Source organism: Lacerta agilis, chromosome 10 (genome assembly GCF_009819535.1).
Source record: "Lacerta agilis isolate rLacAgi1 chromosome 10, rLacAgi1.pri, whole genome shotgun sequence".
NCBI classification, from domain to species: Eukaryota; Metazoa; Chordata; class Lepidosauria; order Squamata; family Lacertidae; genus Lacerta; species Lacerta agilis.
The window spans coordinates 62014989-62041120 of NC_046321.1; the positions used below are offsets into that span (position 1 = coordinate 62014989).

The 26132-nt window shown below is 42.7% G+C and overlaps 1 protein-coding gene across 1 annotated transcript in view; it reads left to right on the forward strand.

Annotated features, from left to right (window-relative positions):
* Positions 1 to 26132, forward strand: part of CELSR1 (cadherin EGF LAG seven-pass G-type receptor 1) — a 153577-nt gene that overhangs the window by 122829 nt on the left and 4616 nt on the right. The window contains exons 22-32 of the mRNA XM_033163528.1: positions 447 to 614; positions 3067 to 3193; positions 4927 to 5127; positions 7411 to 7585; positions 13858 to 13970; positions 15885 to 15964; positions 18075 to 18201; positions 18442 to 18567; positions 19616 to 19752; positions 20099 to 20202; positions 21609 to 21776. Of these exons, the coding sequence (XP_033019419.1) occupies positions 447 to 614; positions 3067 to 3193; positions 4927 to 5127; positions 7411 to 7585; positions 13858 to 13970; positions 15885 to 15964; positions 18075 to 18201; positions 18442 to 18567; positions 19616 to 19752; positions 20099 to 20202; positions 21609 to 21776 (1526 nt within the window). The remainder of the gene's footprint in view (positions 1 to 446; positions 615 to 3066; positions 3194 to 4926; positions 5128 to 7410; positions 7586 to 13857; positions 13971 to 15884; positions 15965 to 18074; positions 18202 to 18441; positions 18568 to 19615; positions 19753 to 20098; positions 20203 to 21608; positions 21777 to 26132) is intronic.

A 26132-nucleotide genomic window follows, 5' to 3' on the forward strand; every position in this document is an offset into this window, starting at 1 on the left:
CTGTCCCTCAGACCTTGGGGGGGGGGCTGGACTATATTTTGAAAAGGGAAAAAAATGATGCAAGAGCACTACGAGCCCTGGTGGCTGCTTACCTGTGTCTTGCAAGTGGTAGGGGCTGGCAGTGACGGGACGATGAGCGGCGCGCGAAAGGGCTCCAGAGAGGGGCTGCTTAAAATGGCAGCCGTTCAAGCGCTGCTGCTGCTGGCACCAACAAAGCCCAGCCCCCTTCCTCTAGGCAGGGCAGGGAGAAGCCAAGGAGAGGGAGGGAGGAGGTGCTGCCGCTGTGTGAGGGAGAGGGAAAGAACACGTGCACGCTGGTGATCCACATGGCGATTCCCGGACCATCCGCAGGTAATTGGGCCTGATCCAGCCCGCGGACCTTAGTTTGCTGACCCATGTACTATAGCTTTGTTTTCACATCTGTAATGGTATGTTTTTCCCCCCAGATTACCCAATCGGCCCATTATAAACACCCCAATCACCAGTGCAATAATTTACAGAGGTGGGGAATCTTTACCAAATCTTCTGGACAGCCCCATTATGATTGATCATGCATTGCTGGAAACAGAGGAGAGAACAAAACCCGTCTGTGTGTTCTGGAACCACTCAACTGCGTATGTTTCACAATCTGTATTATTTTGCAAAGGTGCTATTTCATGTTAATGTTAATGGGTCTTCTTCATACAGCTAGTCTGAGAAAGGAGTCAGTAACAGTCTTGCATGCTGCCGCCTTCTATCAGGAAGGGTAAATCTTAGACTTGTGTTTAGCCCTGGTACTAAGAGAGAGGGGGGGGGAGGTTTTTCATGCCCCATTACATTTGTGCTCAAGGTCCAGACAGAGCATTTGGCAGGCTGCTTAGTAGGAGGAAGTGCGTAACAAGTCTTGTAACAAGTATCATTTGAGTCTAAAGGGAGCACACAAAGAGACAGCGCACACACTGTCCAAGTGAAGAAGATGCAAGTTGGCCCAAAGGCAGTCCTGCAAGTCTTTATCAGTAACTTGCTGTTGCTCTCATTAGTTATCTTCATTGGTTGTAACGAAAAAAATCAAAAATACATACCTGTGGGTGGAAATGAAGTGGATTCTGTGAGACCTCTGACCTCTCTACATTTCATCTTCCAAACCCATATTACGGGTGGGATTGTAGTTTATTCTAAGGATTTCCTTGCAAGAAAAAAAGGGACCTTGCAAAAATACCTATGTCTGCGATACATGTTGTGGTCACGCAGCCTAACAGAGGGTTGTTCTGCTGGAGCTTCCATGTCAGCAAGGGCTTTGCTATGTGTAATTTTAATTACATGACTTGTAGCCAAACCAGGGGCTTTAAAAATGTAAGGGGTATGTGTGTGTGGTTTCCATGCTGACCACAACATGCAGGGAGCTTCCCTCTCCCTCTCCAGCCATCATCCCAATGGAAATCCGCTCCCAGCACTGCAATTTGCAATCCAATTGGTGCCAATGGAATCTTTTTTTCCCATTGCTAATTGCAACTGGAAGACGGGTGAATACCATTGGGATCACAGCTGTGGAGGGAACAGTGCTGTGGTCCCCTGCTTGCTGTAGCGGTGATGGAAATTATGGGGCTCATACCCAAGACCATTTTTAAATATCCCTTGATTTGGCTATAAGCAGAGTAATATGTTATGTATATCTAAGGTTTCCTGTACATATATTTTTACATCTAACTAAGGGGGAGTCATATGTCACCTACATCTTTGCTAACTGTGACAGGATCATAGGAAGCTGCCTTATACTGGGTCCATCAAGGTCAGGATTGTCTCCATTGACTTGTAGCAGCTCTGCAGGGTTTCAGACAGGCGACAATCCCAGTGCTCCTTGCAGATGCCAGAGACGGAACCTGAGCCTTCTGCCTGCAGTGCCAATTCCTCTGCAGCTCACATGGGTGTAAATTTTAGACTCCTGGTGAGCAATTAGTTTTCTTGGAAGCCCACTTTGAGTGTGAAGTAAAGGATGGAGAATCAAGGCACCATCTCCCATCTCTCTCGGTTCTGTGCTGGCAGGTCTGTTACCAGAAACACAATTCCCATCACAGCCCTCCCGTTCTCCACTTGATGAACAAATTTGGCAGCTAAGCAGCACTCTTTCTGGGGCCAAATTTAGTTTTGATTCCATCGGTTTCTGATCTTGACTTTAGACAGTCTCTTACCAGCCTGGGAACAAGAGCAGCAGCAACTACATTTGATAAGAGGGCAATTAAGTTCGGTAGGAACTTGATTATTTCAACAGAAGAAATTTGAGCACATGCTTTGCTCGCCAGGAGCATGCCCTTTAGTCCTGTATGCTAAGATTACAACTATTACCGCCTCTGCAAAAAAAAAAATGTAGTACATCAAAATGGCATATTGAAAGCGTGGGAAACGCAGGCTCTTTTCACTAGCTATACACTTATGCAATCAATAGAAGAGCATAAAAATATACACATATCAAATAAAGGAAGAGACGTATAATAATGAGTTTTACTACAGTGTATTAACCAAGAGAAGATTCAATACTATTTGAAGATCAAAGAGACAGCTAAGCCTAATAAAGGAGTAAGAATGGGTTACGTAGTTTATTTAGGCTACCTGCATATAATTTGGACATTTGTCATGTTGAGGCAAGGTTTCAAGAAGCAGCAATTTCTTGCTATTTTAAGCATCTGCTTCTTGTGCTTCCCTAACCACCCAGAGTGGCAGGGGCAACCCAGTCAGATGGGCAAGGTATACTTAATAAATCATTATTATTATTTACTACTACTACAACTACCTGTTTTTGCCTTATGGAGCTAACATGGTAGAACACATGGCTGCCCTTCCTGGGAAGACATGGAGAGCACCAAATATTTGCAGGTTATTCCTGTCTGTATTTCCTCACAAAGTTCTGTGCTTGGACATTGGCAGAACAGATGCATTGCTACTTCATAGTCGGCGAGTGAAGGAGAGGTGGCCATTTAAGGAAAATAGCAATTTGTCATTGAAATAGTTCCATCTGCCAGCCAGTCATACAAATGTCATTAGATCTTGGTTTGTTTTTTTGTTTTGTTTGCTTCATCTCTCATTGATTAGAATTGGAGAAACCGGAGGCTGGTCCTCAAAGGGATGTGAGCTGTTCTCTAGAAGCCAGAGCCGAATTGTTTGCCAGTGCAACCATATGACCAGTTTTGCTGTCCTAATGGATATTTCAAAACGTGAAGTAAGTGCAGTTTTGGGGGGATTTTTTTGGGTTTGCTAAAGGTATGAAATTTAGCAGGTTTGATTAGACCCCCATCAGTGTTTTGTGTTTATTATGAAAGGCAAATCACCAGTTTATCAGAACGGTGTGCCTTGACACCAATTCCTGTAACAGTTAGTTTGCCTGTTTCTACTAATTTATTTTGCTTGCTACCATCTTACACTGTAGATTTCTCTGAAACAAATTACATCACCACCACATTCCTGTTGAATGTGTTCATCTCCATCACATTCCCTGAAGGCCCATACAAGGCGGCAGGATGGCTAATTGTATAGAGAACTAGTACCCAGAATTTCCACCCCTTAGGTGGAGCTGCTGTGATTCCCATTTTACAGATGGGGAGGCTCCACAGTAAACCTTCTGGGAGCTGACATGATTCCTTTCCAATACAACCAACTAGACGAAAATGGCCATTGAGTAGACAGCCATAAAAACTGGGCAGGAAACCTTGGCTTCCCGAATATAAACAGAGTTGTGCTTGGGCAACCATTACTCTGCACTTCAGTCCATTTTAAGTCCTTGGATATCTTGATGGAGGGAAGTCACAGGCCCTGCACCTGACTAAATAATCAACTTGTAAGGATTGAGAGCTGCTTTGGAAGTTACCCATATGTTTCCAAATGCAGAGAAGACTGACACTGCCCTGTCGCTAACCCATGATCAAGTAGAAGACAATAAGCTGCAGGGTGGTGTGAATGTAGGCCATTCCTTACTAAGGATCCCTGGCAATAATCCCTGCTTATTGCCTCTGTACCCAAGATGGTTTCTCAGGTCTCTGCAGGCCAGTTTATATACACTCATGTTCATATGCACACACTGCTCTGTGGCCTTCTGTAAGTGACTGTGTCCCCTAGAGCCAATTGCTGATCGTGTTCTGGCAAGGCAAAATTGTGTTCTTATCTCCAAAACTATGAGGGCTAGAAACATTGAAATAAGTAAGCCTGAAAGTCTCAAATTTCAGGCCACAGATTCTACACAAAATTCTGATTATAGGCAAGGTTAGCTGTAGCTGAGTGAATCTGCACTGTACCTATAAATAGAATAGTATTCAGTGCATGGAATTACCCCTGCCTCTTGAAAGAGGGTATCTTCATAAAGGCTCACAAAAGGATTACTTGAGTTTACCAATCTAGAGAATGCTCTTTCCTATTGGTGCAGATATACAGTTGAACCTCTGTTACTGAACATCTCCATTGACTAACGTTTCAGAACCCGAATGCCAAAATCCCAGAAGTAAATGGTTCCGTTTTTGAACGTGCCTTGGAAGTCAAAAAGCTTCCGCTGCATGTTTTTCAATTTTCTCAATTGAATTTGCGACAGCCCTTTGCGCCTCGCTTGTTGAACGTTTTGGAAGTCGAACTGTCTTCTGGAATGGATTATGTTCAACAACCGATGTTCCACTGTACTTCAGGAAGCTATAAATTTGGAAGGAAAAAATAGTAAAAACTTGCTTGGTGGTTTGAAACCAATTTAATTGTGGTTTTCTTTTTATTACTAAGAAAAACCATCAAGTGAGTTGAAGGTACCTCACATTTTTAAAAGGCATTTTTATCACTCTTTGGAGTCACTACAGTTCCTGTTTCTTTACACTATGTGATTGGGTGTGTGTGAAATTAACTCAAGAAACATTTTTTATATACAGTATAGCACTTAGAAAGGGCATGTAGCAAAAATGGTTCTTCTTAACTCCACAGAATGGCGAGGCACTCCCTCTGAAGATTATCACTTACACAACGGTCTCCATCTCACTGGTAGCTTTGCTGCTTACCTTTGTCCTCCTTGTGCTGATCCGAACCCTGCGCTCCAACCTGCACAGCATCCACAAAAACCTGGTGGCTGCCCTCTTCTTCTCAGAGTTAGTCTTCCTGATAGGAATCAACCAGACAGAAAATCCGGTAAGAGTTAATTTCAATGCCTTTTGCACTAAACAAAACAGAACACAGAAGCAATGCTTTGATGCTGAGGCTGCGCTGGCTCCAACCCACGTTCAATTTAGCACCGCTTGGGACAAGCAGAAGCCTGGCAGATGGCGTGGCTTTAAGCAGGAACCCTACCCTGTTCCTGTGACAAACGTAGGCAGACACAGAAGTACTAACAGATTGTTAAGAGGGCGCAAGACCACATTGCTCGTGGCTGCAGTCCTCTGCACGCTTACTGGGAAGAAAGTCCTGTTTGGTCAAAGCACTGTTACCAGGCCCAGTGCCAGGTTTTATAGGTCTCACTCCCCCCACCCCAAGCATCACCCCATCAGGACCCCCAGTAAGTTTACCAGCGGTTTGGGGTGAGCGCTGGCAGGAATAAGCAGCAGGGAGAGCCTGTTATAGCTGCTCCTCTATAAGGGAGGAGAATAAAGCTGTGTTTGCGCTTTGGGAAGGTAATGGTGCTGGCACTATTTCTTCTTCATCTTTCAGAGTTGAAAGAAGTACCAGGCACAGTGGCTGCCATCTTATTTCCACCTAGTATCTCTGGTGCCTGACGGACTGTTGCTCTGTCAGCAGGAGGTCTCAGAGGTTGAAGGCTCTGCTACTAATACAGGGAAATTAGTTTGTGTTTAGCATTTCAAGCTTCACCGTAGCTGTTAGTGCTGCATCATCTTTCCTGCGGGTGGTTCTTTAAAAATGATTGTGCCCACCCTTCGTTTTCAACAAGACACTTCAAAAGGCTTATTTGTGTTTTATAAACCCGTATTTCTGTTGGATAGAATTTCCAGAAACCAATTTCCTTTATGTTAGCATGAGAACAGCAGTCTTTTGCTCCCTTTTACCTCAATTAACAACAATATGCTACTTACTACCTGTTTCTGTTCCTTAAACCATTTGTTAAGGTATTTTCTTTAGCAAGCTACAAATTGCACAGCAAAGGGCCACTCCTTGAAACTGTAGCAGTGAGTGTGTTTCAAGCAACTATTAATCCTTCCTTGTGGAATAAGAATTGTCCAAGGAGTCACACGCGGATGAGCATGAAAAGTCAAAGAATGTGGGAGCACACATGAAATGGAATTCCTTGTCATTTGGTTTTAGCTTTTATAAGTTTCTGTAAAGCAACAGTAACATGGCAGGGAGAGGTTTCAGTCATCCGTGGATGATTGATGGAAAATAAAAATGATATATTTTCTTTGTTGCATACCTGAAATAATCAGTTTTCATCATGGTGACCTGTACAAAACAAATATTTTTAGAAGCCAACACACACACACTTTAGTTTAGAGCAGTAAAAACTTTTTTATATTTTGTGGGGCATATTTTTAGTTTTGTTTAAAAAACTAGCCACAGCAACTAAAACCATAGTTCTCAAAGTGTAAGCAGGTCAGGGGAGGTTCAGTTCCTCACCGACTCCTTTGTGAATGCCTTGATTAGAGGAGGTGGCCAAGTGCCAATCTACTCACCCTTCCCCACGAGTCCAGTGTAAGAGATGGTGACTGCGTTCAGATGGAATGATAAACTAGGCTTTATTGTTACAGGGATGAACCTAGGTGTCTTGAGCTGGTATATTACCACCAACTCCTCCATTATGGCTGCAAGGAGGAGATCAGAAGCTTCAGCTTCCATTTGTTGATTAATCAGTTTTGGGTTACATCCAAACCCTAAACTGTCATTAATCTTAACCAAGGGAAGGGAGCATGTGTCCCTCCAGATGTTTCTGGATTGCAACTCCCATTACCCCTCATCATTGGTTATGCTCTCTGGGGCTGATGGGGAATTGGAATCTGGAGGCCCACAGGTTCCCCACCTATGTAGTAAACCACCCTTTAGGCTAGCTGCAGTTTGTCCAGGCTTGAACAAAGCGCTAAATTGCAATTTCAGCTGAATTTGGGGGAAACCACTTGAAGCATCTGTTCATGTTGAGTTATTTCAGTTGCTTTTGTTTGTTTCAATTGCTGGAGGTCTGTAAATTTTGATAATAAACCTGATTTGCAATGGCAGTTGAATAATTTCGATTGCAACTGTAGATGGCAAGGAGGCTGCATTCATCTTGGCAAGGCAGATGTTGTGCAAGTATTTCTAAAAGAGCTCTACTGCATTAGGATAAACTTTCTGTAATTAGGAAAGTTGTGATGGCTATAGGCTACTCTAAGTTTAGAGGCTTGTTTACGTCTAACGGAAGTCCACCTCTTGTGCCAGATTCTTTTGTGGCTCAGCAGAGGCCATTCTAATTTCATGGGCTCTTTCTTTCTCTAGTTTGTGTGCACGGTGATAGCCATTCTTTTGCACTACTTCTACATGAGCACCTTCGCTTGGATGTTCGTCGAACAGCTTCACATCTACCGGATGCTGACGGAAGTGAGAAACATCAACTTTGGACACATGAGGTTCTACTACGTCATGGGCTGGGGGATTCCTGCCATTATAACGGGTAAGGAAAATTAGACGATGAAGGAGGAAAAGCTAAAATGTTGGGGAGATATCTACACTACAAACTTACAACTGTCTTCTATCAGTGTGGCTGTCATGGCTTCCTTTCAAAGAGTCATGGGAACCTAGTGACATCGCTGCATGTTCTCTGCTTGAGATGCCTGACATTTTAAAAGTTTTGCTATTCAGCTCTGGCTTTTGAACTGTTCAATAATGCCCCATATCTGAAACACTTCCATACGGACTGCCAGTTCCCTGTGGAGAGAAACTGTTTTTAAATCAATGGATATATGCCCTATAATCCCTTCCCTTTCCTCGTGCTGGACCTAATTCAAGAAGTAGTTGCATCCTTAGGATTATACTTATCAGTGGTGCCTTTAGATCAGAGGTTTTCAACCTTTTTGAGTCCACGGCTCCCTTGACCAGCTACATTCTTTCTGCGGCACCCCTTTGGGGCTTAGGAGTCCAGTTATGTCACCCCTTGCCTGCAAAGCTAGCAGCCTCTCACCCTTTTTCAAACACCCTCCCTTGTGGAGTGTTCCTTCAGCCTCCTCTCATCTCCCCTCTTGCGAGTTCTCTGGGCAGCTGCTACTGCTGCCTCTGGTCTCTGAGCTACTCCCCCTCCTGTCCCAAAGAGAGGTGCCTCCTCACACTGCCCCACAGGGACCTGGGAAGAGGATGCCCCCAGCCTTAGTGGCCCAACAGAGACTGGCCAAAGGTGAACGCGAGGCCAGCACCTTACCTTGGGAGGCAGCAGCGGGCGCTGCCAGCCCTGCATGGCAGAAGGGCTCCCCTTTGGCACTGGGCACTCAGCTACCAGGCTGGCCTTGCACACAGCAAGCACAAGAAAGGCCAGCACAGTGCCTGCCTGCGTGCCTGCCCAGCCTCCCATTTGTCTGTTCATTCCCAACAGCAAGGACTGGCTGGGCTCCCTCTCCTGCTTGCTTGCTTGCTTGCTTGCTTGCTTGCTCTGAGGCCGCCATAGCTCTCGGCAACCAGCACCCCCTGGCCAGCCCCAGAGGCACCATTCACCTGCGGAGCTTGTACCCAGGGCTGCTGCAACAGCAGCTGTGCAAGCCTTTGGGAGGCAGAGATGCAGGAGGGTATCAGAGGAAGGGAAGGAAGGAAAGAAAGAAGGACAGAGGCCAGTGTTGCCTGTGGCACACTGGTTGAAAACCACTGCTTTAGATATTAGGAGCAGTTCAAGGCACAAAATGAAAACAAGACACACATTTGTACTGGGTGCCTCTTGCCCTACTTAAAGTAACTTCTGTGCAGATAAAGGGACTTAAAACATAACTGCATTCAAGTTGGAACAAGAATTGCACACATACCTCAGGAATAACTTCATTCACGTTATTATAATTACTTGGTTGCTTGCAGTGTTTTTCATATTCTGAGAAGAGAAAGAGGCGGACATGCTCTAGATTTCGCTTGCGCTGGTAGAAATATTCCCTCAGGCGCGCAGAAAATGTGACCCTGCAGATGGTTAATTTATTATTTTGTTTGCTATTTATTACATCTATATTGCCACCCATCAATAAATATTCCCCGGGTGTCTTATAACAAGCAACATTAAAAGTGCAATATATAATAATTAAAACCAACTATTCAACAACAAAAGAAGACAGAAGCTTCCGTACAACAGAGACAGCATAAATCACTTGCAGCCCTTGTTTCAAACACAGTTTAAAAGACTGGATGAATGAAAAGGTCTCTACTTGGTGCTGAAAGGCCACAGAAGAGGCACCAAGCAAGCCTCTGCAAGGAGGCTGTTCTCCATAGCTGAGTTTCCACTACACACACACCAAAAAAAACCCTTCTCCTTGGTTGGTACCTACCTCAGCATATTTTTAAGTTATGCATATTTTAAGTTCCTTTACTCAGAATATTTCTTTGCTGCTTTTAAGGACCATTACCTTGCAAAGCTGTTGATACCTAATACAATGCATCAAATAAACGATCGGTAAAATGTTGTGAAACAATAAAAAAAACCTTTACATTCAACAAAAAAAGAAAAGAAAAACCAACATCGGACAAATAGCACAATTATTCTAACCCCAGCATCCTGCAGGACATTTCTGTGTCCAAACACCATTCTTTTTTTTTCTTTTTAAAAGGTGTCTTTGAAGCTCATTTAAAAGAAAGAAGAGCCAGAGTTTGCCTAACTTCCACTAAAATTATGTTCCATGGTGGGGAGAGCACTGCAGAAAAAACCCTGTTTCTTGTGCATCTGGTTAGCCACTGTGAGAGCAGGATGCTGGACTATGTGGAACTTTGGCTTTTTTTACTTTGTTCTGTTCAACATCCAGGGATTTTCAGTGCTACCTTTTCTCTTGTGCCTCTATGCTCCTGTTCAAAATGACAGCAGTCTGTCTCTATGTCTCATTAGTGAGTTGTGAGATGTAATCCTAGTAAGGTTTTTTGGGGGAGGGGGTTGCAGAGCAGGGTATGAAAAACTAAGTATGCAGTGTTTGAAGCGAAGCCAAAAACAATTTAAATGAAACTTTCTGGGTTTCTACTTGTTCTATATTTTTCTGCTAATGAAATAACAATGATTAATTAAAAAAGAGCTTAGTGGTACACCACAGGCTCAAAAAAATATAGCCAATAGAGCTGTTGCATAGTTTTTTTTTAAAATGGTAGCCAATTAATTGCATGACTTTTAATCAGTTAAAGCTGCAATCCTATGCATACATATCTGGGAATAAATCCTGTGGAACTCAATAGGACTTGGCTTCTGAGCATAGGACTGTGCTGTAATGTGAATAAAACTAGAGTAAAACAATCTTTGTTTTTCAGAGTATGCACAACAAGCAACATTTTATACAAGGCATTTCCTTCTACACGAGGGAAGCGGAATGCTTTTAAGCTGCTCACTGCCACCTCCGATTTTGTATGTTCTTAGGTTATACTTTTAAAAAAATCCATTCCTGCCTGATTAATGTGGAATATCCTTTAAAACGGATCAATGTAATCCATTAAACTAAATATGGAGCTGGCAGCAGGCAGTTGCCTCACTCCCATGAAGGGGCTCTTTGTCTGGGGTGAGAAAGGAGCGGCAGGGATTGTCCGATTTGCTCAGCTGTTTGTTGCTCACCAGCCACTTGGAGCTGATGGCAGCTACTTCTTTCACCCAGGGAAGGGCTTTTCTGTATGTACAGGTATGTGGGGTGGGGGGGGTGTTCATTCAAGGGTGCTGGGATGGCTGATGGAGGGCAGAGGGGGAGGGAGATGCATGTGTGGCCTCTTTCTGTGTGTATGTGCATGTGTGTATGAGAGAGAAGAGGAAAGGGGTCTGTATCTGTGGTCTCCATGCATGTGTGGCCTGTGAAAGAGAGGGAGGGGTGAATTTGGTCAGAGAGGGGTAGAGCTTGTATGTGTGGTCTGTGTGTATGTGTGGCCTGTAAAAAAGAGGGATTGAGGGAGGGGGAAGCATGCATGGCAAAGAGAGGAGAAATGTTTGTGTGGCTGTTCACATGTGGAGTGTACATGTGAGAGGCAGGTACAGGTGTCTCTGCTCTATAGGACCCAATGCAAAGTGCTGCTTTTGACCTATAAAGCCTTAAACGGCTCACGGCTGCAATACCTCAAGGACCGCCTCTTTCCATATTAACCTACCGGGACTCTGAGATCATCTTCTGAGGCCCTCCTTCGTGTGCCCCCTCCCCGAGAGGTCCGGAGGCTGGCAACATCAGAACGGGCCTTCTCTGTAGTGGCTTCCCTGTTTGTGGAATGCTCTCCCCAGGGAAACTGGCCTGGCGCCTTCATTATACACCTTTAGGCACCAGGCAGAAATATTACTTTTTAACCAGGCCTATAGTTGATATGACTGACATTCCTTTTAAAATGTGGAGGGGTTTTTTTGGTGGGGGGGGAGGGTTAATGGGTTGTTGTTTTTATTTTGATTATATATATTGTGATTTTTATGTTGATCTTTTCTGTGAACTGCCCTGAGACCTCCAGGTATAGGGTGGTATATAAATTATATAAATAATAAATAAAAGGGCCGGCCCACCCACGATGCAGGCTGAGGCAACCACTCTGGGGAGCAAAACCCACAAAGGACGCCCTCCCGTGGGCTCCGCACTCACCCCACTGCCAATGGAGAGGCAGCAGTAGTGGTGGCTTTTGGTGAGATATTGAATTATCTTGTGTGTGCTGCAAGATCTCACCAGAACCTGCCACCACTTCGCAGGTGCCGCCACACATCCCTGGTGGGGCGGCAGGGCGGTACTTTTTCTAGTAACAGGGGACATCCCCTGTTGTTATTCGATAGCAACAGCAACATTGGGGGGGGATCATTATCGTGCTATTTCCACAAACAGGACCAACAGGAATTCCTGTATTAAACATGAGGTTGTGCAGCAGGGCAGGAGGAGAAATGATTGTACTCTCTCTCATTTGTTGTCATGTCACACACCAATGGAGCCATTTGGTGTAATGCTGCACACCCAAAATAGAACCATTTTGTGACTGGTGCCCAGAACACTTCCTCAAAATGTCCGCTGGCCTAAAGCGGTCAGCAGCTTCTGCTTTATAAAATATAAACTTTTCAACTCTTATATACCGGTATATATATATATTGTCTGCTTTCCTAATGCAAAACCATAAATTACAGTTTGACCGGTCCCACATCTTATATATGTTTGCACAATAATTAATAATGCAAGCCAAACATTTGTTGCAAATGATCAGCCGTAGCAGAACAAAGCAGGCGATAAGGTTTGCTGACAGCTTATTGTGAGTCATGCATGGTTTCCCAGGAAGTCAGGACTTGAAAAGTTCAGAAGTAGGTTCCTTAGAAAACAATGCATTGTTCTCTGTTGGTAGTTGACAGACAAGTAAAATTATGATCCTTTGCACATACAAAAACTCATGCAACAGAAAGAGCCTCAGAATCTGCAGTCAAATTAAGTTATTGACAATTATATAGTCTTAATATTTTCTGCCCAAGCTTGAGGTATTCAGTAAAATGGGTACCCTTGGCAAAAACTGAGGCAGTGAAGGGTAAAGGGATTATTTCCACTCACAAATATTCTGAAAATATTGAGCAGTCCTAAGAAAGATGAGAAAATATCTGAAAGTTTTAACTCTTGCAGCATGACATCTCTCAACATTTTTCTTGAATATTCTCCAGGATGTGTTTGAAGTTTCCATTCTGCTTCAAACAGTGGGAATTGCTTGCATCACTTAGTGATCTAAGCCTATACTGAGTTGTTTTGATGCTGAAAAGCTAATTTTTCCACCAAGCTTGTTTCTTTGCAGATGCATTCCTTGAGAAAAGTAACTAAACTCTAGAAAATGCATGTTATTTGATACTTATCCAGTTTCTCCATTGTGCCTCATTCTATAAAATAAAATAAATACAGTGGTACTAACTTTATTAAAGATAAATGTGAAAAAAATAAAAAAATACAGTGGTACCTTGGTTGTCAAACTTAATCTGTTCCGGGAGCCTGTTCGACTCCCGAAACTGTTCGAAAACCAAGGCGTGGCTTCCGATTGACTGCAGGAACTTCCTGCACTCGATTGGAAGCCGCATCGGATGCTCAGCTTCTGAAAAACGTTTGCAAAACAGAACACTAACTTCCAAGTTTGCAGCATTTGGGAGCTGATTTGTTCGGGAGCCAAGCCATTTGAGTACCAAGGTACCACTGTACAGTACTCTATACCAACAGGCATGGTTGCTGTGTTTTTAGTTGTGTTATTTTTGTATTTATTTTGAGTTCTAAAAATGTAGGAAGGCTCTCTAGCACTTTTCAGACATTACAAAAGTATTTAATCCTCCTGTGGATAAAGCTCATTGGGACTTGTGTATTTTATTTTATTTTATTGCATTGTATATGATTCTGAGCACCCTAAAACAAGCCCCAAACATAAGAGAAATACTATAATTCCTGTTAATTTTCATAGTAGGTGAACTGCACACCTAAGGGCAAGAATTGGGTCTATTTTAATTTAGTAAAATCTTAATGCAATGTGCAGAAAGTAAAACTGCCAGCGAATATTGGATTCAGATGTTTGGTGCAAATGCCACAAATGAATATTCAGTCTTGAGAAGCAGACTATTTCTGCCAATTTAATTGATGCCAGACATTTCTGGATGGCTAAGTATTTTTGGGTGGTGGCTGCTCTAAGAGGGAAAGACCATACCTCTCTGGCAGTGGTTACCCAGTACACACGATATGGATGGATTGTGAGTGTGAATCTTAACTATTTTGATGGACATTCCACATCAGAAATTCCTTCCACTTTTGTGTTGCGATACAGGTCTTGCAGTGGGGCTGGATCCACAGGGCTATGGGAACCCAGATTTCTGCTGGCTCTCCGTTCACGACACCCTGATCTGGAGCTTTGCAGGACCTATTGTGATCGTTGTGGTTGTAAGTACTGCAGGATCTGCCAATGGCGTGAAATGCATCCGAGCTGAATTTATTACTGCCAAGCACTCTGACTGTAGAACATTCTTAAAAATTCATTTGTTGTATATATCCCTAAATTTGAATCAAATGTACAAAAGATATGGGACAGCAGAGCTCCAATAACTAATCCTAAAACTATTTTAAAAAGCCTTGATAGCAACATCAGTCCTTACAAATTTCTATCAAAACTTGGCATCCCTTTCTGCACACTAGGAGACTTTTGTAACTTATAAATCAACCTTTAGTCAATTACTAAAAGGTTTGGATATTTTTGTGTGTTTTCCGGGCCAGGAATCAAATCTAGAGAACATTTGTGCCTGTAAGTATCATGATATGTGTGGCTTGCACCCACTTAGAAGTTGTAATTGGGAATGAACTTGCAAGCAGGATTTGAAATAGGAGCAACAGAAGGAATTGGAGAATACAGTATTGATGTGGTGGTATCAGAGATGGAAGGTATTGCGCAGCAGAGGGGGAGAAATTCAGACACCATGGAAAATGGGGTGGGAAGTTGGGAAAAGATAAAATTTTTATGTATTGATGTATATATGTCAACTTTTTGAAAGTGTAATAACATTTATTACAAAAAACATTGTAACTGGAAGCATCTGGCCTGTTGGGCCTTCTAACATAGTATTGTAGATATGCATCACTCACCCCTGAAATCTCTTTTCCTTTCTCAGTCTGGAATACAGGTGAAACTCGAAAAATTAGAATATCGTGGAGAGGTTCATTTCTTTCAGTAATTCAGCTTAAAAGGTGAAGCTAATATATGAGATAGACTCATGACATGCAAAGCGAGATATGTCAAGCCCTTATTTGTTATAATTGTGTTGATTATGGCGTACAGCTGATGAGAACCCCAAATTAACAATTTCAACTTTGGGGTTTTCATCAGCTGTACACCACAATCATCACAATTATAACAAACAAAGGCTTGACATATCTCGCTTTGCATGTCATGAGTATCTCATATATTAAACTCCAGTAGCTAATGAAAACAATTGCTTACATAAATGGACTTTTCCACGATATTCTAATTTTTCGAGTTTCACCTGTACAGTAAGCTTGTGAGGACTCTTAACTCCTTTGAAGAACAAAATGTATTTGGGGAAGAGAAATTGTTTCCTCTTATCCTAAAGAATCCCCTCTAAGGACCCTTTCAGCTGCAAAATGGACAAAACATTCAATAGCCTAAAGTATTCTGGCCTGGGGAGGATGGAAGTCAGGTTGGGGTGTGCTCATCATAATGAGTTGAACTGTCACCCCACCGTCACCAGCATATAGGTTAAAAAAGGCCTCTTGCATAATACCGATCATGTTCAGGGCTAGATGAGTCCCCCAACCTCAGCACTCCTGTGTTATAAAGCAGTTGTACTACAGTACTCGACAGTTGAGTTCATTACTGGCGTGCAGTTACATTATCAACCAAGCCCCAGAGCTCAGCAGTCTCACACTTATTGTGCCCCAAGGGATTTCCTGGTTGTTTGTTCCTCCCACATACTGCGTGAATCCTTCCTGGCCTCAAGCGTGTCCCATACTTTGACGTAGACTAGTTTATCCAGCATGCTGTTTTTGCAACAGTTAAAAGCATTCTTGTCCATGATAATGGTACCTGTGCATTTGCAGTAGTATCTACCTTTCGCAAGAACAATTTGTAAGGCCAAAATCTTTCTTGTTCTTACAAAGCTGGCTCCAGAAGCTTTGTTTTACTTCAAACCTTGCAAAGCAGAATCTTCAAGTTTCTTGAATTAAGAAAGCAAAGCATAACATGAAGCAAGGGGCTCTTAGCTGGGTAGAAAACCGTGTTTTGGTGAATTCATGAAAGGAAAACACCTGCTCATCACTATTCTGATCCATACTTTCCCCCTCCAGATCAACGTTGTGATCTTCATACTAGCAGTTAAAGCATCGTGCAGACGACGACAGCGTTCACTGGAAAAAACTGGAGTTGTGTAAGTTTGTAACCGTGGCCAAAAGATACTACAGTGGTACCTCGGGTTAAGAACTTAATTCGTTCTGGAGGTCCGTTCTTAACCTGAAACTGTTCTTAACCTGAGGTACCACTTTAGCTAATGGAGCCTCCTGCTGCTGCCGCCGCCACGCGATTTCTGTTCTCATCCTGCAGCAAAGTTCTTAACCCGAGGTACTATTTCTGGGTTAGCGGAGTCTGTAACCTGAAGCGTTTGTAACCCGAGGTACCACTGTAATCATGAGAAGTGGTAACACACACAGAGAGAGAACATGTTGTCCCTGCCCCCAGACTGAAACTGGGACACCTCTTCCTTCGAAATGTTTCGTGCCATTGTTCTTTTTACTATTTGTCAAATCTTTCCTTTCCCTTCTGTCAGCTCATGCTCAGCCACTCCCTTCCTTGTCCCCTTTCAGTTTTCTCTTGCTTCTGATCCCCGTCTTGAGACACTTTCTCCCATAGCATAATTACAGTGATGTACTCCCTGAAAGCAGCTGCTAAAGGTAAAAGAATTGCCTTCAGGCCAGAATGTGCCTACACCCTGTGACAGCATGCTTCTGCTAAGATGTAAGCAAGGAGAATAAAATGTTAATTTTTAAAAATGTTATTTATACCCTGCCAGAATTTACCCATGGAGCTTCTTACAACATACTAAAATTCAACACTTTTGCACATTAAGGAAACATGGGTACATACATCTATGGAATGAGTAGTCAGTATGTTGACCTAATGAGTCTACAACTCATCAGCCCCAGTTAGCATGACCATTGGTCAGGACTGATGGGAGTTGTAGTCCACTAACATCTGGAGGGGACCATGTTGGCTCTTCCCAGCCTGTGGCATTACCGTTAAGTCCCAGGTAACTGATGATCTAGTCCAGGTTCCAGGATCTTCCCTTATCAGGGATGGGGCTAGAACAAACTTCAGGTGTATCGGGTGATGGTAAAGATTCCAGTGCACAGAAGCAGCTCTTCTGTTGATCTGCACACAAATACACCACCACCCCACTCCACCCCCGTGCTTCTCCAGTCCGGGAGTTTGCCTCATTATCTTCTGAGGAGTCCCACCCTCAAATATGTACAAGTTAGAGGCAAGGCAGTTCCTTACCATTTTACTAACCGTGTACATAACAGGGAAGTATTGCCACTGCCCAGCGATGAACAAGGGTAAGACAAAAGGCAAAGGAGACATATCTGGTTTCTGGAGATGGTTGTAGTTTTCTGAACTGCTCTATTGAGGAAGGCACTTATGGTGTGCTCAGTATAATTTTGTGTGTGTGACAGAGAGAGGAGTTGGTGTCAGTGAAAGCATACCACCTGATGAGGAAAACACTTTGCTAGCACATGACGCGGGTGGCACTGTGATCTAAACCACCGAGCCTCTTGGGCTTGCCAATCAGAAGGTCGGCAGTTTGAAACTCCGCGATGGGGTGAGCTCCCGTTGCTGTTCCAGCTTCTGCCAACCTAGCAGTTCAAAAGCACGCCAGTGCAAGTAGATAAATAGATACTGCTGCAGCATGAAGGTAAACGGCGTTTCCGTGCGCTCTGGCTTCCGGCACGGTGTTCTGTTGCACCAGAAGCGGTTTAGTCATGCTGGCTACGTGACCCGGAAAGCTGTCTGTGGATAAATACCAGCTCCTTCGGCCTGAAAGCAAGATGAGCGCCCCAACCCCATAGTTGTCTTTACTGGATCTAACTGTCCAGGGGTCCTTTACCTTTTTACCTTTACAGAATAAATCCCCTTTACCTATCACCTGCTTTATCAGTGGGTGTTACTTAGGACATAAGCCAAGCCTCTGGGGTCTGGCTACCTAGGAGACAGCAAAGTCGAATTCACAGACCAGTAGCTAGTCTCTCTGCCTAGAGTGTATTTGGTGGACGAGTCTCAAAAAACTGATTTTTTACAAGGTCACATAGCAAACAAGACAAAGTAGCATTTGACTTTACTTGTGTTTCATTCTGAACTTCTGCATTTCAGCCAGAGCTTTGAGAATTTCTTTCTTTCCTGGGGAGGAATTGGGAATAGCAGTGTGTGTGCTCCAAGGACTGCCATATTTCATGCCTAATACAAATTATTTCGTGGTTTTCATCTAGCTCTGTACTGCGGACTGCTTTCCTACTGCTGCTGTTGATCAGCGCTACCTGGTTACTCGGTCTGATGGCGGTGAACAGTGATGTAATGACATTTCACTACCTGTTTGCTATCTTCAGCTGCTTACAGGTGAGTTTGATAAACGTGCTTTTGTGGCATGCCTTCAGATCCACTTCATGCTCCTTGGATTATCACTTCTCTGATTATGCAGTGCTAAGTCAGGGCTTCATAGGTAAAAATGGCAAACTTAGTGAATTCCTCCTCCTTTAATCATTAAAAGACCCACTCCCTGCAAAGTTTTTCTGTTTTTTAAAACATATTCTTCTTTTGTCCTTTCTCTCTTCTTCATCCCTCTAAAAAAACATCTAGGGCCTGTTCATCTTTTTCTTCCACTGTATATTCAATAAAGAAGTGAGGAAACATTTGAAGAATACTTTCACTGGAAAGAAGCCACTCCCCGATGACACCGCCACCACAAGAGCTACATTGTTAACCGTAAGGAGCCATTCTGCAAAAAGCATTTCCCAGCGCTGACGCATAATAGTTCTGTATCCTGACAAAATTGCTAATGCCAAATTTTGTCTGGATTCCCTGCCATCAGCAATTGGCCTAGAACTCTGTTTATTTTAGGACATAGCCTCTCTTACCATCATAAAACAAAGCTGCATTCAGTTTTGGGTTTTTTAGAAAGTAAATGGAAGTATATGCAATGGGATTTATACAATTATGTCATATCCCTATTAAACTATTTAAGTCATTGGAGTTGACTTAAGTCGATTGATTTCGTTGGGTCTCCTCTGAGTAAGACTTAGTTGGATATAACCCTACTGCAACTCACTTGTTTTCTTGTTAGCGTTTAAGGGCAGAAACTCTTTTTAAGGAAACGTTTACAGTTATTTCTGTCCTGTTCCGTGGTGTTTTTAGATCCCAAATTTACATTTATTATCTGATTTTATGAATCAAATGAGGGATCATCGGAAACCTTTGGCCGCTCAAACATTGACTTTCAGGAGCAAAGTTTCTCCTGCTGAAAGCTCACCATTTCCTAAAAGTCACATTTTGGATGGCCCAAGAAAAACATTTCTTTGGACAAATAACTAAAAAGTTAAGCTTCCTCCAAACAAAAAATGTAGGGCTCATCTGACTACCAAAGCTTATGACCAGGATAATCACGATGTGGCTGTTGATTGGGTGTACCACTACAAAAAAGATGTGAGGGTCACCTGTTACCGATTGCTCATCATATTCACACACACACACACATACCCAAAAAGCCACAGTAAACTAGCATGTCAGGAAGAAAGCTAGCAAGTCTCCATGAGATCCAGTTTTTCTGTGTTCAAGGGCATTGAAGGAGTAGTTAAGTATGCAGCCCCCTAATTTCAGTATGAAATGGTACAGCTCAGCAAGAGCTTCACTGCAGGACTTGGTCTGTATGTATTGATCATCTTTAATAATATTGACCTTCCAGTTTGAAGGGTGGTTTCTAAAATAAACAAATGTGTTTACTGGTGAACACCTCTTATTTTTCCCCTTCTCCCAGCGGTCTCTGAACTGTAACGACACGTACGTAGAAGAGCCAAATATGTATCGCACCACTCTTGGGGAATCCACCGTCTCCTTAGAAAGCACCGTCAGGTCAGCCAAGAGTCACAATAGCTACCTTGCTTATATTCTCAGGTAATCTGGTGGCGGCACATAGCTTTCAGGCCTCTCCCGTTTCTCTTTGTGTTGCTTTTGCAAAAATAAAATAAAATGCATTGCTACTTTTGCGCAAGTTGTGCTTTCCTTATGCTTCTGCAGATTCATTTTTGTGCAATATGCATTTTGCATCTTACCTGTGCGCTAGTTTCCATCGTTTGATTGCACCATTTAAAGAAAACATTGGCTGAATGCCAATTGTATTGCAGCGGGTATACTATTGCCATACAGTCCACCAGGCAAACGCTGCATTTGAAGCAGCAAACTAGAATTTCAGGTGTCCCTGTGGGGTTGCTTGCTATCATCCCCCTTTTCTTCTTTTTAGAGATGAAGCCGCCCAGAAGCTTAGTGTGTCATCAAGCCAAGCAAGAGCTGGTCATACAGAAGGCGATTCCTCCATCTTCCACAAGAAGCCATCAAAATCCAACGGTAAGAGGTCTTTCTTCTCAGAACTGTATATGACAAACATCTCCTCTAGTCCCCACCAACCAGCACCATGTACCCTGTTTCTCCTAAAATAAGACATAGCCATAAAATAAGCCATAGCAGGATTTCTATGCATTTGCGAAATATAAGCCGTTCCCCAAAAATAAGCCATACCCCGAAAATAAGCCATAGTGATGTGGTACCTCCCATTAAAACAGCCTGGAGAGGCGTGGCTATGCAGCGTGCCGATGCAACACGGTTAAAATAAGACATCCCCTGAAAATAAGCCATACTGTGTTTTGTTGAGCGAAAAAAATAAAATAAGACGGTGTCTTATTTTAGGAGAAACACGGTATTAACACAATCAGTGCTTTTCTCAGTTTCAGTAAACTGTAGGGTGTTTGTCTCATTGTCAGGTGCCATTGATTAGGGCAGGCTTAAGTAGAAGCAGCGACAGTAACTAATTTCCATTTTGCATCAGGACCAAATCAATATTTGTAGTAATAGGAAATGTCAGGAGCCGTAAGGGTACTACTGTGTTGAAAAGGGCAACAAGAGATCCTCCACAATGCATAATATAGCAAGATACAAAGCTGTGTTTGTAGTTACTCATGCATAGGTGTCAGGGCTGGTTCAGATGCAGGTCAGCATGGAGACACAGAGATGAGCAATAAAATTCTTTATTCAAAGAAACAGAATACAAGCTGATAAACCTACGGGCAGGACTGGCCCCGGGGGTCAAGAACTGTGTCTCCCACTTTCCCCTAAGTCTCCTCCCCATCCAGCTGTTTTCCCAGCCATCTTAAACTCCGTCCATTTTCTGTTCTCTTTTCTCTGCTCCATGAAAAGCTCTCTATGCCCTTGAAGAAAAGGGAGGAGTGGAGCTGAATACAGTAGAACTGGCAGGCTCCTGTTGCAGCCTCAGCCCCCACCTCCCTCTCAGCTGCCTCTCCTTCCTCTCTCACTCAAGCCTGTTGCTTGGCCAACATCCAACCATCCTGCCCCCCCCCCGGCCTCATCATCTTTTTTCCATGTCCTACCACCACTCCCCTGGCTTTTCTCCTTCCTCTTCTGAGGCTTCTCTAGGGCACAGAGGCCAACCAGGAAGCAGGACATGAGTGGCACAGGTCTCTTCCCACTTTGGATTCCCAGCAACTGGCATTCAGAGGTATCCAACAGAGGAGACAGAGCATAACTGTTGCAGCTAGTAGCCATCGAGAGCCCTATCCTCTGTGACTATGTCTGCACAAAGAGGATTGATAGAGTGGACTAGATCAAACACCTTTCTGTGACCAAAGAATGCTTGAAGGATGTGATAAGTTAATGAACTTTCTGTTTCCCTCAGTTCTTGCATCCAGTAAACCGTATGCCTGCGTTGTTTCAACACTTTCATTCGTTTACTTCTACAGAGAACGATTCTGACTCGGACAGCGAGTTGTCCCTTGACGAACACAGCAGCTCCTATGCCTCCTCACACTCGTCGGATAGTGAGGATGATGGGGTAGAAGCAGGGAAAAAATGGAACGCAGCCAGCTCAAAAAACAATGACCGGGGTCCACTCCACAGCACTCCCAAAGGTAAGAGAGTTAACAGCTAAAACCGCTTCCTCCTGGGGGGCCTTAAAAGTCACTTTGAAATGGCTGGTGTGCTTCAGAGAGTAGCAGGATCTTGCCCTTGGAAGATGCACTGCAAATCTAAATGGGTTTGGCATAAGACAGGGCAGGGGAACCCTTCTATCTGCCAGGGGCCACACACTGACAGTGGATAGGGAAGCCAGCAGAACCAGAGCCGAAAGTACTACTTACTCCATCCTGTTTTCCATCCATCACTTCTGGTCACCCGCATGAAGTTAGACGGAGAATCTCAGGCCACAGGTTGCCCACCCCTGGAACAACTGACTTGTTATTTCACATTACCCACCTGATTTGCGTGCCGCTCATAAGGATAGACGAAAACACCATTTTAAAGGTTAAAAGGGCAGCAGAGATGAGCCACAGTCAAAACAAGCATTTACTACACAAGGGGATTATTAGTCTAGAAAGGTCTTCTGCTGTCGCAGTTCCTTAGGCAAATGGGGCAATGGCTTCCTTCATTGGTTGTGAAGCTGCGGCACCAGTAAATTTAGAGAAAGCCAAAAATACCCCTGGCCACACTTGGGTGTTACCCAGAACAGCGTGAAAGCCCGAGAAAGAAGAAACCTCTCAGCAGGCACAGGAATGCCGCTCCAGTCAGCTGACACAATCCAGGCAACAGGTCCATGGTGAGCAAAGGGCAGGGCAGCACGTGAAGCCACCAAAAGAGAAAACAGCTCCTTGTTCTCTTCAGGAATGTGGAGCGTTTTCCCTTTGTGTCTCTTGTGGCATTTCAGAAAGAGCAAGAGTGCAGTGTTTCCTAATGCAGCAGGACTGCCCTGGCTTGGAAATGACCCTCTCCATAACAGGAAAGTCGGTGGAGAGGCAGTGACAAGCAGACTGAGCAGAGCAGATCCCCCCCCCCATACATACACACACACACACACACACACACACATCACGTAGTGAGGCTTAATTTCATTTATAAAAAAATCATTTGCAAAATGTACAAGTCATTTTATTTGGCTGAAAACAGGGGCTCAGAAAGTAGCGTACTGAAACTCAAGTAATCACCAAACCTTTTATTGTAAAAGGGAATCACTCGGAATCCAGTTACTTCTTGGTCCCTGGCTGTGATCAAGAAATCACCTACCAATCGAGTATTATAAGAACTTGGAAGAAATTATAATAACTCCAATGAAAGAATTAATGAATGACATTTTTCGGAAAGGGGTAATACCCACATCCTGGGAAGAGGCACTAATTACACTTATACCGAAACAGAACACAGATTTAGAATCCCCACAGAACTACAGGCCAATATCATTGTTAAACTGCGACTATAAAATCTTCGCCAAGATATTGGCCAATAGATTAAATAATATATTGGATGATCTAATACATAAAGATCAAGCTGGTTTTATCAAGGGCAGACAAACAAAAGAAAACATCAGAAATATAATAAACATAATGGAATGCTTGGAGAATAATAGAGGAAAACAAGCCGCAATATTGTCTTTGGACGCAGATAAGGCCTTTGATAGGGTTTCGTGGCAATTTATGAAGAAAATATTAAAGGAAATAAACTTAGGAGAAAATATGGAACGGGCAATTGGCACTATCTATGAAAAACAGAAAGCGAAATTAATAATTAACAACAAATTGACAGAAAACATCGACATAACGAGAGGGACGCGACAAGGCTGCCCCCTATCACCACTCCTCTTTATAATCGTACTAGAAGTTCTACTAAGGAATATAAGGGAGAATGAAAGTATAAGGGGAGTGGTGATAGGAAAGAAGAGGTATAAGATCAAAGCCTTTGCCGACGATATAATCATAACCACGGAAGATCCGCTGTATAGCATTCCGAATATATTACAAGTAATAAAAGAGTACGGCCAATTGGCAGGCTTGAAAATAAATTATGATAAAACTAAAATGCTAGTTAAAAACTTGGAAGAAAGAGAAAAAAGAGAATTAGAAAGATTAACTGGGATAAAAATCTCCAAAAAGTTAAAATATTTGGGCATACAAATCTCGACTAATAATCTAGATTTGGTAAAAGAAAATTATGGGGAAAAGTGGAAAGAGATAAAGAAAAAATTGGATTTATGGTCGAAACTAAAAATCTCGCTATTAGGTAGAATCTCTCTGATTAAAATGGGAGTATTATCTAAAATGAATTACTTATTTCAAAACCTACCACTGTTGGGAGGCTCAGGCCACTTCAAAGAATGGAAGAAAGATATCTCCAGGTTTGTGTGGAATGGTAAGAAGCCGCGAATTAAATACAAAATCTTAATTGACCAAAGGGAAAGAGGTGGGTTCGGACTGCCGGACCTAGAGTTATATCACGACGCGGCAGCTATATATTGGATAAAGGACTGGATTGAGTTAAAAAATAATGACTTACTAGACCTGGAGAGTGATGGATTAGGGTTCGGCTGGCATTGGTATCTTATGAAAGAAAAAATCAACAAACAAAATGTATTTATGTTTAACATAATCAGAAAATCATTGTTTACAGTTTGGTCTAAATATAGAAGATTCTTTGAAATGAAAACACCTTGGTGGCTTTCCCCCCTGGAGATCGTATCATCCAAAAGGAGAAATATGGAAGCCAACTGGCCTACTTACAAAGATATTCTGGAGGAAGCAAATGGCGAACTGAAATTAAAGGAGTATAATTCAATTAAAACTTTTTTAACCAGTTGGCTTCAATATTTTCAGTTAAATCAGAGACTTCAGGAGGATAAAAAAATTGGCTTCGAGAAAGGGAAATCGAAACTAGAAGAAATTTTATTAGATAAGGAAAAGGATTATATAAAAAATTTATATCATATATTATTAAAATGGGAAACAGAGGATGAACAAATCAAAGAAGCGATGATACGATGGGGGCAGGATGTGGGAAAGCCAATCAGGGTGGAGAATTGGGAAAACTTATGGAAAAGAGATAGCAAACTGACTCCAAATTACGATATCAAAGAGAATCTTCTAAAAATGCAATATAGATGGCACTTGACACCTGTCAAGTTAGCTAAAATGTATAAAAACGTAACCAATCAATGCTGGAGATGCAAGAATGAGGTAGGGACCTACCTACATATGTGGTGGTTCTGCAGGGAGATCAAAGTATTCTGGGAGAGAGTGTACATAGAAATGAAAATAATAATCAAATATCCCTTCAAGAAGAGCATGGAGATCTTTTTATTAGGAATGGTGGGTAATGAATTCCAGCCAAAAGATAGAAAGATAGTCATGTACGCCACGGTCTCAGCGAGGCTACTAATAGCAAAGAATTGGAAAACACAAATTATACCAGAAAAGGAGGATTGGCAATTAAAAATGTTAACATATTATAACTTGGCGCTAAAATATGAAGAGTTAAAGGGAATAAGTGATTTAGAAAGACAGGAAAATTGGAAATCATTAAAGGATTATTTTAACTCACAGATAGGAAAAGCCACCCTACTGGTAGATTAGTAAAGACCCAAATAACTGAGATTATTAGACTATGAACAAAGGGAAGATCATGCGGATAGAGGAAAGAAGGACATCTAGGCAGTGATGGGTAAGCTGAGAAGTCAAGACGGGGGGGGGGAGGGAGGGAGGGAACACAGAGTCAGGAGGGGAGGGGAGAGGAGCCAAGCGGGAAGAAGATGATACTCTGTAGAACGCAATATGCTTTGAGAAACACTATGTAACTTGATTGGATATGTAAAGTGGTTCTTTTTTTTTTCTTTTTTTATTTTTCTCTTCTTCGTGGCAATGTGCTCCCCTTTTTAAAAGTGCTAACCTGTATTATGTTGGACAAAATAAAGGTTTTTTTTAAACTAAAAAAAAAAAAAGAAAAAAAAATCACCTACCCCCCCCCCTTAAGTTTCTTATGCCCTAGTTTTATTAAGTGAGAACATTTTCAGTGCCAATAACCCTGCAGTTTTAGAAGAATGAATTTTGGATTGTGTGTGTGTGTATGTGGTGGCCCAATAAATGCTCAGTGGTGAGAAAAATATGCTTCCCAACCAGAGATTACATTGCTGGAGTTCCAATTCATTTGTGGAGCAAGGGTTGCCAGCAGGGTGGCTGCAAATAAGGAGAAAAGAAACAACCACACACTTAAACCTGAAATTATATGCAAACCAGGTTTGAGCCAAATGACTGCAAAGGAAGCTGCCTCATCCTGAGTCAGATCATCGGTCCATTGGGCTTGGCACTATTGACACTGATTGGCAGCAACTCTCCAGGTTTTCAGGCAGAAGATACCACAGACTGAAACTAGTTCATTTTGACAGCTTTGGCCAAAGATGTATCATCGCTAATGGGCATATTCTGTGTTGTAGATAGTTGCCAAAGCTG